The sequence below is a fragment of the Serinus canaria genome, chromosome 2 (genome assembly GCF_022539315.1).
Source record: "Serinus canaria isolate serCan28SL12 chromosome 2, serCan2020, whole genome shotgun sequence".
Lineage (NCBI taxonomy): Eukaryota > Metazoa > Chordata > Aves > Passeriformes > Fringillidae > Serinus > Serinus canaria.
Window position 1 is genome coordinate 105550921 of NC_066315.1, and position 12532 is coordinate 105563452.

The 12532-nt window shown below is 40.3% G+C and overlaps 1 protein-coding gene across 1 annotated transcript; it reads left to right on the forward strand.

The window, feature by feature from the left end:
* The first annotated feature begins 559 nt into the window (after window positions 1-559).
* On the forward strand, window positions 560-9936 carry LOC103816020 (histamine H3 receptor-like). Its single transcript, XM_018909504.3, has 3 exons — window positions 560-1131; window positions 3694-3860; window positions 6441-9936. Exons 1-3 carry the CDS (start codon window positions 867-869, stop codon window positions 7233-7235), a joined length of 1227 nt encoding a protein of 408 aa, XP_018765049.3. The 5' UTR covers window positions 560-866; the 3' UTR covers window positions 7236-9936.
* Window positions 9937-12532: the final 2596 nt, after the last annotated feature.

The window sequence follows — 12532 nt, forward strand, 5'->3', positions numbered from 1 at the left end:
CAAAATATAAGCATTTGTGGAAGACACACGATTTTTCCCACCAGTGTGGAAAGAAAAGCCTCATCCTGTTAAAGTTAATTGCCAAGCTTTCATTCTCATTCAGGGGGTCTGTATTTAGTTCCTGGATTCTGAGGAAACAGCAGCCGGTGATGTGTTGCTGAAGCTGCTGCTAAGATTTTTGAAACTGATTTCAGTGAGAGTTTTAAACTTTGAGGGTTGGACCATTACAGGTAACTACTCTGGTAAGTAACTGTATGTATACTTATTTACATCCGATCAGTTTTCAGCCCCAGAGTGCGCAAAAAGGAGAACGGCAGCAACAGCAAAGTCGACCATGCCTTTCCTCAGCAAAAAGTACAAATATAGAAATAGGGAGGAAGCAAAGGCTGCTGAATTGCAACAATATCAGATAAACAAGGATAAAATTAAAAAGCAGTTTAAATTCTCATTATGATATGTGCACAGGTTGAAGAAAAAAAAAATAGAAAAAGTTGAATATAATGCTAGCAAGCAAAATACATCAGGAAGGGAGGGAGGGAGGGAGGGAGGGAGGGAGGGAGGGAAGCAAGAGGGAACCTCAAATCAACCCTCCTGACCTCCACAGATAACGATCATGTTGCTTAATAGAAGAACTTGCATTTTAAAAGACGAGCTTAAAGAGACTGTATATTTCTTAACCAGAACTCTGCTTTAAGAGAATCTTAGAAAAACTAGATTTATCTAGTATCAAAAGCTTTTTATTTTTTGCCCTCCTGAGAAAATTTTTTTTGGATGCTTATTGGATTTTGACCCATCCTATTTTAACTCCTTATGAATCTCAACCTTTTGGATAACTTTGCCAGATACAACTTCCTTCCCAGACTGACATGAGCTGGATAAACACCATGAACAACAGCACTGCTGAAATTCCGCACGCGGCTGAGATGTGTAACGAGACTTGTTCCAGCCAGCCGCTGAGCTCTGAGTTCTCCCTGGGTGTGTTGGTGCTGCTGGCTTTCCTCATGGTGTTGCTGTGTCTGGTGACCATCCTTGGAAACATGCTGGTGATCCTTGCTTTCATTATGGACAGAAACCTCAGGCATCGGAGTAACTATTTCTTTCTGAATCTTGCTGTTTCTGACTTTGCAGTGGGTAAGTGAGAGCTGTGGAGCCATGTGCTAATTGTGTTGTGGGACTCTTAAGAGAAGGGCTGGTGTTTATTTTCTGTGTTTTTTCTTCTGAGAGAACTATTTCCCAGCTGTGTTTGGGGGAAGGATGGGGAATGGTGGAAGCTGCATGAAGTATTTTAGCACCCTATTATTTTTTAGAAAATAAGGGATGCTTTGTTAAGTAAACAGGTACTGTTTCATGTTTCAGGATAAAATACTACTGTGGGAATTTTATGGACTAACAAAGTATGGGAGCTGTTTGTGAAGAGTTTTGGCTGAAATTTAGGTAGTCTAACCAAATACAGCCTATATTGTCTGACAGCTCTTGAATACATGGTCAAAATCTTCTATTTCAGTCTGCTATCACACAATACAGATCATCATCTGACATTTGTTACTAAATAGCAACAAATACTATTTTTAAACATTTTCCTGTACATGCTTTACGTAGAGTAATACCTTAGGAATACGTGTTTTTATAGGCAAATAAAAAATTACAAATTAAGCAAATTCTAAGAAGTTTGATGCTACATATATATTTATACATAGGGAACATTTAGTTTTGAAACTTGTACTGTGAAAAAGTACAATTAAAACACAAGTGTGATGTTCAGTTGGAGACTGAAGTATTGCAATATTCTGTGAATTGTTGAGTGTCTTTGCAAAAAGCCTTGGTTAAATTATTGAGTGTTTAGAAGGATGGTTTTAAATAGTTGTGGCTATTTAATGAAATCTATATTCTGACCTGTCATATCCCAAAAAAAATTTAAGTACAATTTTAAGAAGTATACTGAAAGAGCAGAAGAAACTTTTTAAAAAATTTTTTTGCCAGTGCCAGAAGTTCTGTCAGAGGCACAGCTTCTAACAGTCCTGTCCTTGTGATGTTCATATCTCCTTGTATAATGTTTTGATAGCTCCCTGCATATGCTCGATGTCTTCTTCCAGCTTATTTCTGGCTTGTTGTGCTGCAGAGCTCTTGCTGCCTGCTCTCCAGTTACAGTGCACTGAAAAAAGACAGAGCAGTGAACAGAAAACCAGTGGACAAACTGGTGTTCTCTCGTCTGACTCACCATCTGGCATCATACTGAACAAACACCATCATCTAGCTGAGAATACATAACTTCCTCTGCAAAAGAAGGAAGTATAGCTTACTTGGCATTTCCTACTTTCCATAATTTTTTGTTTTGTGATATTTCGTTTACCCGAATGTATAGTTTTTAATTATAAATTTTGTTAAAAGCTTTGCCTTTGTCTTAGTTAGACTTTAGAGTCAAACTGATTTGTATTTTTGTAGCTATATAATTTAGGTTCAGGTTATGCCTAAACTATCCTTACTTTCTTCTTGATCTAAATTACTAAAAGCTTGCAGAATCATTTGCTTATTCTTTTAACACATCTAATCTAGCTGCTTTTGACATTCAGCAATATTTGCTTTGTCTTGGTGCTTCACTACCTATAGCTGGGTTTGAATAGAGATCTCTGGATTCTTAGTACAGGGAGAACAACAGGAAGATTTTTATGGAAATGGAAACTCTCAAGATATTCTGTTGCAGGAGTACACACTATTAGGTAGTAAATCTAAAGCTGAAACCAAGTTTTTTCCTGATGTGAATGTTAAAATCTATAATGTTTTACTCAAAAGACAAATTGCTAATTGCTCTGTAAATGCAGTGATTCCATTTTGTTGCATCCTTGATGCTGTTCACTGCATTTCTGCATCCCAGTTGAGTGGGATGTTAGTTAGTTAGTTCTTCAACCTCCCAAGGCTGTGTTTGGATTCTGTGTAGGGTGATCACCTCAAAATCCATTAAAATGAGGTCATATTGACTCTTTCACAAAATTTGGATTTAGCAGCCTAAATTTAGGTAGCAATGGGTGTGTGTGGGTCACTCGTGTTCCCACAGTCTGGGGAGTTCCTATAGATAATATCCTATCAGCTTGCCCCTGAAAAGTGGTTATTATCAAGATTTAAAATGAGGAGAAAGGTTAGGCTGGGTGTATTTAATTAACTGTGCTGTTCTTGTCAGCCTTTTGATCATACAGTTTTTAAAATTAGTCCGAAACTCGTATTTCTGTAAGAAGTTAACTTCTGGAACATTTTCTGACACCTATGCTTCTAAGAGGATGGAAGCATGGCAGTTGGATAATTTGTTATAGAAAACAGTGAATTGCATTGCGGGAAAGATGTTTTTGTTTGTTTTAATTTCAGCAGATAACGCAGAAGAGTGTATACTTCAGCAGGTAGAGCAGTCAATTGCTCCTTCTTTCAGCAGGTGGTGTTAATTGGAGAGGTAACAATGATACATAATAAACATGATACACCTTTCAGAGGGGTATTAATTATAATAATTTATTATAAGAATTATAAGACTAGTACCTAGCTTGTAGTAAATGTTCTTTGGTTGCAGGGTAATACAAAGCCATCTATGTGGCAATTTCAGCCAGTATTGGTCAATCTTTTATCAGATACTGCAGAAATACATCTCTGCTCTTATGCAGTGCAGTGCCGTGCTGACTGATGTGTGCATTTGGTTTCTTTTCACAGGTGTGTTCTGTATGCCATTGTACATCCCTTACGCCCTGACAGGGACATGGCACTTGGGAAGGAGCCTGTGCAAGCTCTGGCTGGTCATGGACTATCTCCTGTGCACAGCTTCAGTGTTTAACATCGTCCTTATCAGCTACGACCGTTTCCTCTCCGTTACAAAAGCTGTAAGACTAACATTTCTATTTATTGCTTTATATATGTTGGGATTTCTATAAAACTCAGAGCATGTCATCATTGACACTGAGGTAAATGGTGCTTTGTTATTGGAACCATTTCTTAATAAAGAAATTATGATGCTTTAGTGTTGTGTTGGGACTTAGGACATTGCCTTGCTGTGATTTCAATGTTACTCTTGCGCCATTGGCATTAGAAGTTATTTAATTACACTACACAGGAGATAGGAAGGTCCAGGTGGGAAAGAGACAGCAGGCATGTGAGAACTTGGGCTCTGGTCATTAGAAAAGTTGGTGGTGATGAAAACTAGGTTGAGTCAAGGATGTGCTTAGGCTTGCATAAATTTTGTAAGAAGAGCATTTGGAGAGGCAATGAGATGGACTGAGTGATGATCAGATGAGGATCTGAATTACTGCAGGGGGTGATTGACATGTGCTGACAATGAGCAGTTGAGTGGAAACTGATCCCTTGAAGCAAAAAGAAGAATGAATCAAAATATGTGGAGAGGTAAGAGATGTTTCTTGAGTGTTGTTGTTCTTCTGTTTCAGAAGATATCCAAGGAATCAAGGAAGAAATATTATCATTCACCATTTCTAAGCTCTGCTTGGTGTTTGGTCATAGAATCTGAGAATGGTTTGGAAGAGACCTTTAAGATTATCTGGTTCCAACTCCCTGCCATGGGCAAGGACACCTTCCTCTAGACCAGGTCACTCAGAGTTCCATCCAACCTGGCCTTGAACACTTCCAGGGATGGGGCATCCACAATGTCTCTGGTCAGCCTGTTCCAGCGCCTCACCATCCTCATAGCAAAGAATTTCTTTCTAATATCTGACTTAAAACTACTCTCTTTTGATTTAAAGCCATTTCCCCTTGTCCTATCTCTGCTTGCCCTTTGGATCCTGGAAGGCTGCAGTCAGGTCACCCCAAAGCCTTCTCTTCTCCTGGCTGATGAGCCTGCTTGCTTCAATGACATGTTTCATATTGGACTGGGAGGGTTCTCATTTGGGAGGTGCTGATACAATACCTAATTGCTTTCCCTTCTTCCCTAGTGGTATGGTTTTTACAGTTAGTTTTTGCTAGTTTGTTGGTTTTGTTTTTTGGCTTTTTGGGTTATTTTAAGCTGAAGAGTAAAGTATAAGAATCCCTGTATTTAAGACATTAATGAAGCTGCTGAGCTCGGAATAAGAATAATGTAAATTAAAAGGGCCTCTGTAACCTATTTGAGATCCATGTTCTTGTGCCATTGCTGATGGTCTTCATTTACATTATCACATTCTGGTTTTCGTCTTTAGGGTATTAGGATGGAGTGAGTCTAGGAATGTGTAACAGGGCTGTTATCCAAAGAAAAGACACCATGCTTCCTCATAGACTTGGGATCTACCTCTGCCTCTGCTGCAAAGCTAGCCTGTGGCCAGGTTCCAGTCACTCCAGACTTAATAATTTGTGAAGCTGTGCCCAGCTTCCTGTTTTCTGCCTCTAAATTGAGCTGCTTGTCTTGCACAGGGTGGCAAATTTATTACTGCAGACCTGGAGCTGTGCACGGAGCTAATATGATGCTTTAAGATGTAGAGGAGTCTGAATCTTCAGGCTACACATATTTAAAACAGAAAATACAAACCAATGTGCATAAACCTGAACTGCTGCTCTGATAGTTGCTGTTGAAATAGGGACAATGCCCTTTGTGTGCTCTGTGGCTGTGAAGGTGCCTTTCATTATTACTTGTGTATCATGCAGGTGTTCTTCCAATGAACAGTACAGGAAGCTGATGAGAAAGGCAGCAGTTCTGAGGAAAGCCTGAGATGCCAAAATTTGAACAGTAGAGAGGAAATAAAATTGTCCAGCTCTTCATTAACTTATCTTCTTGTGCTATGAAAGATGGAGGGGACCAAGAGTATGGCTGGGCTGTTACAGGGTGGGCTTAGCTCTTGTATATCCTAACCCTGGATGATTTTATTTTAATTCTTAATATGCTGTCTGAGTAGACATAAAAGCATAAAGATTTTCAGTAGTGGAATGAACTGTTTACAAGGTAAGGCTAACATTAAAACAGAGTGATTCAATGAGGCAGGGGGTGTTATAGTATATGTCTGGGATAGATTTTTCTGCCATGGTAAGAGGAAACAGTACGAAAAATTGTATTGTCTGGTGTTTGCAGTCTCACAAGGCAACCTGTCTTATATAGAAGGCTCCTTCTTTTGCTCTGCATGTAGGAACACCCACAGCTCCTTTCACTCTCTGCTGAGTCTGGGCTGATGAATCATTTCTTACCAATTCCTTATTGCTACTTTACTGTGTGGTGGAAACAAGCTATGTCCTTTCATACCTGGAAGCCAAATGATAATTTAGCCATCATAATTCCTGCTCCTCTCCTATGTCCAGTTTTAAAATAAATCACAGGGCTGCAATGTAAGGAGAGCAAGATTAGCAGTTTTTCAGAACCTTACATAGTGAAGACATGTCTGGGCAAATAAAGAACACATACTATATTTGGCTTCATTACATATGGTTTTTTGATATAATTTCTCCCAAAATGTTGTCTGAATATGTGACATGTCCTTTTTCCCTTGCAGGTATCTTACAGAGCCCAGCAGGGAATAATGTCCAGCTCTGCCATCAAGATGGTGGCCATCTGGGTCTTAGCATTCCTCCTGTACTGCCCAGCCATCCTGCTTTGGGAGCATGTGGCCGGACACAGCGTGGTAGCGGTGGATCAGTGCTACGCTGAGTTCTTTGACAACTGGTACTTCCTCCTGTGTGCATCCACCCTGGAGTTCTTTGTGCCCCTGCTCTTGGTGACCTACTTCAATGTGCACATCTTCCACAACATCCAGCGGCGCCAGCGGCGTGGCAGCGTGCAGGACTGTGAGCCTCCCAGGAGCAGCAGCCTGTCCTGGAGGTTTTGTGGCTTGCCAAGGCCAGGGGCATCATCTCCTTCATCAGAAGCAGAGGACAGTGTTTCATCACTAACGCGGTCATGGAGACCAGCAGTGGTGGCTAATGGTCCATCTCGAACAGAAACCAGTTCTAGAGCTTCCCAAAGGAACTTTTCTGCTTCTTTCTGTTCAAGGTCTGGATCAAAACTGCAACGGGACAAGAAAATAGCAAAGTCTCTTGCCGTAATTGTCTGTGTGTTTGCCATTTGCTGGGCCCCATACTCTTTATTAATGATTATCCGTGGGGTCTGCCAAGGAGAGTGCATCCATAACTCCCTCTATGAAGCAACCTTTTGGCTTTTGTGGATCAATTCCTCTTTGAACCCATTTCTTTATCCTCTCTGTCATATGAGGTTTCGAATGGCTTTTCTGAAGATATTATGTCCCAAAAAGTTTGCAACATTGAGATCAGGTAACACGCCTTCTATTTAGAGAGGTAAAAGAAATGTCTTACAGATAAGGTTCCCTGTAATTTAGTGATACTTTTTCACATGTGTCATTGGCATGAATAGAGAAAAAAAACATTTGTTTATTAATGACATTGTTTAAGAGTGTAGCAGAGTTATGTAATTGCCCTGATACTGCTAATTTTCAGGATCTCATTTTTAGTTTTGCTGTTATGATCCTAGAATAATTACTGTCTAGTGCATTGAAAAGAATTTTTCTTTTCTTTGTTTAATACATAGAGCTGGCACTGTGAAAGAGCTCTGCTCTTGCTATCGCAATAGAGAGTCACTGGAGGAAGATACCTGTTCATGTTTGTGTTGAATTAAAATTTATGTTCTATTTATGAATCTAAAGCTATCAGTGAAGAAGCAACACTGCTACATTTTTAAAAGTTTCCAAAAATACTCACATAAGCAGTATATTTTCATTTCATTAACTATTATGAACTCAAGAGAGTTCCCTCTCCTTGTTATAATCCCCACAGTGAGCAATATGCAAGTGAACGGACTATCTAACCTGCCATATCTGTCCTTTTCAAGTTTTAACGTAGCTCATACCTGGCATTGCAGAACAAAGTACATGTAAGTTAGTAATTCTGAATGATTTTCAGAGAATGAAATTTTCCATGCTATGAGAATATTGAGATTGGTCATCAAAAGTGTCAGACACAAATGGTTGTTAGTCTTTTCACCCATACTGTTTTTTCACCTGACAGTGGCTGCCCCTTTGGTCGTGCTTAAATGATATTTAGTGCCAGATCTGTGCACTATGTGATTGCCTAAAAGATAGGCCAGGCTTGGGCACGTGATCACATTCCTGTTGAATTAGCAGAGCAAGCAATGCTAAGTTCATACTGGATTTTTGATTTTAGCTGGCTGTGCGAGAATAGACAATTGCCTCTCGAGTGTAAAGCTTTGCAAGTGCAAAGATATTCCATCAAAATGTCTGGCACAAATTTGATCTCACAGAGTGATTTTTATAATGGATCAGTGCTTTGTGTCCTGTAACTGTGACATTTTATGGATTTTCTCTGCCACAGAGCAAATATCAAACTCGATTTTTTCAATTAGGGAGCAAGGGCCATATTCACTGCTTGAGAATGAGGTTTACAGAGGTCTGGAAGCTGATACAGAGATATCTTAAGCAGCCCTTAACAAACAAAGCAGTTGAATGTCCAGTGCTGAAAGGAGTGAGTAGATGACTTGGAGGAAGCAGTGGAGCTTGATTACACTCCATTCCATGTGCCAAACTTTCTTACCATGTATTGAGTGCTGTAACTCACCCAGAAGGCTTTCATGGATGGGTAAGTGAGAGGCACTGGCTACATTTTTTCCTCTCCTTTTGTGTAATTTTATTCCTCTTTGTTTATAAATACAATAATGTGTGAAATATGGAAGAGAAATCTGAAGCACAGAACAATAAAGAGCAGTAGTCAATTTAAATAGTTTTTAATCTAATTTGAAATTGGCTGTAGGAGTGTTGCCATAACAGAGTACTCCTTAGCAAACACAATTCAAATGCATGGAAGCAGCCTAATTATAGCACAAAAGCTGATGGCTTCGGAGAGCTAGAATGTCTTTCTGTTCAGAGGTCTGGAACTGAAGACTTCTCTTGCCAGTTTTCACACTGCTGGAAGACTATCTTTCACCATTCATCCTCGCTATGCTTCCATGCCCCACGTGGATAGTGTTATGGACTGTGAGCCTAATTGCTAAGAGAAATGCAGCTTCAGGAGGAGGTCATTGATTCAGCACAGCTATTTTTACTGTCATGAGCTGTAGTGCAGGCATAGATTTTGTGGGGCTTGTTTTTCTGTGATGCTTTAAAAAAATCTAAACACACACACAGAGTTAAAACATTTATAGAAGGGCTGTTGTACTAAACATCTGTTAAATAGAGAAATTGAAGATGGGGCCAAGATAGAAATGTATTTGTGTTGTCTGCTTTCTATCCCTAAGCTTTTAGTATAAAAATTCAGATTGCATTTTGTGCTTAAAGAATGTATTGTTCATTTTGGAAAAATAATCTACTAAAAAATTATTGACTAGTTAAACTAGATAATCCACATTTTGCAGTGCTGGAAAACTAGACAGCCAGGGAATTTGCCAGGCAGCACAATCTGTAGCGAACTTGAAACAACATAGCATGGCGAAGCTACTTGAGATCAGTGTTTAGAGTCTGTTTTACACACACAGTGTTCAAACTGTTTTCTCACACCACTCCTTTGTATTAGATGAATTTGTTGTTAAAAATTTTTCTTAGTGCTCCCAGGGTAAGTCAAGCACTGGGTTGCTGTGCCCACAGCTTTAAAGCTGTCTTGGTCAGGGCACATCATAAATATTCTCCCTTGTAAATCACAAATCAGACATTTTTCAGGGTTAGGTAAGATACTTGTTCAGCATATGTTCTTTTGTCCTGACTCAAATGGATGTTTCTTGACAAAGGGTTTTCTAACCCAGGTTTCTCTAACCAGTCACTCATCCACTATTTCATGTCCTTGAATTTTCTTCTGTCTTTGCAGATGTTCAGTAGGCCTTCTAAATACATGGTGACAGTACCTATATGACTTTGTGGGCTTCAACTCAAAACATACCAGTATTTTTTTACAATCTGACCTTCTCAGATTTAAAAAAAACCAAAACCACTCAACAAATAAAAATACATGTTGGAAGAAATTGTGTTATCTTTTGTTTGTTTATTTCTGGAACAAATATTGAACCCTAATGATTCTCCTAATGTCCATGTCCTTTATTTTCCAAAGGAAATACCACATAGATTTCTCCCTGAGTGCCACACAGAATTATGATTACATTTGATTTATTCCCTAATTATAAAGGCAAATGACTCCATTCCCCTTATTGAAAAAAATCCAGTAATTTTATCAAAGAAGACAACCAAGTTGCTCAGGCACGATTTACCCTTGGTAAGTCCATGCTGACTTTTCCCAGTTACCTTCTCCTTCCCCAGATCCTCAGAAACACCTTTCAAGGGGACTCACTCCATTATTTTCCCAAGGACTAGAGATAATCTGACCTTTTGTCCTTGTGGCAGCATTTGAAAATCGTTGCAACATTTGCCTTTCTTCAGTTGTTGGAAATCTCCCTTTATCTCCACGACCATTCTAAGAGGGTAGAAAGTGGCCTTGCAAAGGTGGTAGCTGGTTCTCTTGATAGCACAGTGGGTTCCATGGATTTATATGGGTCAAGTCCCCTCAAGTAATCCTGCTTTATTCTCACCTGCTTGTGACAGTTCTCATCCTTGAACTCATTCACTAAGCATGGAGGAAAGGGAGACCTAGTTAGTGAGGAATGAAGCTAAGAAAACACTGGGTACCTCAGCCTTATCTGCACCTGCTGTCACTGGATTACTGGTCCCATCCAGCAAGCTACCCATATTTTTATTATTCACCATTTTGCTGTTAATGTGTGGCTGAAGTTCTTACTGTTATCCTTGATGTCCTTTACAAACATCAGCTATAGGTGTGCTTTTGTTTTCCTAACATCATTCTCATGTGACCAGGCAACAGTTCTAAATATGTCCTTTGTGTTCTGTCCCTCCTTCAACTCCTTCATGTTGCCTTTTTGCATTGTAGTCTCCAGGGTTAGCCACTATCATGATACATCTGCTTGTTTTCTTGAGAGTAGGGATGGATTACTCTTGTGCATGGAGGTTGCTGTCCTTAGAGGCCTGCAGCTCCCTTGAGCTCCTTGTCTTTTGGATCTGCTTCCACGGGTTTCCCACTACCACTTTCCTAAAGAGAAGTCTGCTCACCTGAAGCCCGCGGTCTGAACTGCTGCTCTCCTTCCTCATCCTCTTTAGGATCTTGAGTTCCACTACCTCATCATCACTACATCTGAGTCTGGCACTGACAGCACATCCCCACAGAGCCCTCTTTACTACTAAACAAGTGATTCAGCTGTGCATCACCCCCACTAGCCCACGCAGGGCTTGTGTCTGAAAGTTCCCCCTGACAGCCTCCAGGAACCTTGTTCACTGCTAGGACCTGATGTGTTGCACTTCCAGCAGATGCCATGAATGCTAAAGTCCTACATAAGAAGCAGGTTCTGTGGTCCAGAAGCTTCCTTAAATTGCTTAAAGAAGGCTTCATCACCTCCTTCACCCTGAGCTCTGCAATGTGCTCTCACCGTAATGTCACCCATGTCAAGTGTGGCTTGGTGACTGCACAGGAAGCTCGAGTACCTCCTCTCTGCTTCCCAGGCTGCAGCTGTGCACACAGACCTAAGGCAGCTGTGTCTCATTGCCACATTTTGCCATTCCTGAGGTCTCCTGTTTCTGTCACCCTATTCCATTTGCTTTAATGACTCTTTACAACATCATTCCATTTGTTCCTCAATATGGTAGCAGAGCACTGCATCTTTCTTCCCCACATCTTGCTCACCCTCTCTTTCCTTGTTTTTTGCCCTACATCTTCCCAAGTACCTGGCATTATGGCTGCAGCTTGAAATGCTGGTCACTCGGTGTGCCATGGTGCTACAGTTAGTGAGTGTCAGACACAGCCATGGCCTACCAAGTGCTGTGCACTCCCACCAAAATAAACAGAGCTGTGATGAGGAAGGGATATCTCTTCTCACACCTGAAAAGGGTGAAAGGTGCTGAAAAGCTTGATAAATCATGGAGTAAAGGCTTGTCAAGGATTACTTGGGAGGTGCAGGACTAGGTGGGCCACAGCATAAAGACCTCCAAAGTCCAAGTATTTTGTTTCTTCTGCCAAGAGCTTCTGGTTAGGGTGAGCTGAAGAAGTATTGGGGATGCTTCTGCTGCATGGTACTGTATTATAAATGCTCTGTAAACAGCAACACTAAGAAATATCTCTCTGTTATTAGCTATGAAATTTAAAAAGTGGTATAGCAGCAAGTACAAATGTGTCTACATTTTACTGTAAGGGAAAAATGGTTCTAGTAATTTTATTCCTGTTCACCACTGTGGAGGTGAAAATGAGATATGACTTCAGCAAAATTTGAGGTGCAAAACCACTCACACATTGCTAATATGCAAACTGCTTGACTGTGAGAAGAGTTGTTCCATGTCCAGTAAAGAAACTGATTGCGAGGTGTGTTTTTTCAGGCCAATAGGTGCATTCAGATCAAGAAATGTCAGAGAGCCCAGGTCTTGAATTCTTGAGTTCCATTTTTTTTATTGTGAATCTTTTCTTTTTATGTTTCAATATTCAACCCAGCCTGTTAATAGACTTGTCTCAACTTTTTGGATAACTTTGCCAGTTACAGCTTCCTTCCCAGATTGACCTGAGCTGGATACCCACC

Bases quoted from the DNA above. Each gene is read 5' to 3' on its own strand.
- LOC103816020 (XM_018909504.3), top strand. From the start codon at position 867: ATGAGCTGGATAAACACCATGAACAACAGCACTGCTGAAATTCCGCAC. The intron at 1,132-3,693 runs GTAAGTGAGAGC...TTCTTTTCACAG, and splicing joins TGTTTCTGACTTTGCAGTGG to GTGTGTTCTGTATGCCATTG. The intron at 3,861-6,440 runs GTAAGACTAACA...TTTCCCTTGCAG, and splicing joins TCCTCTCCGTTACAAAAGCT to GTATCTTACAGAGCCCAGCA.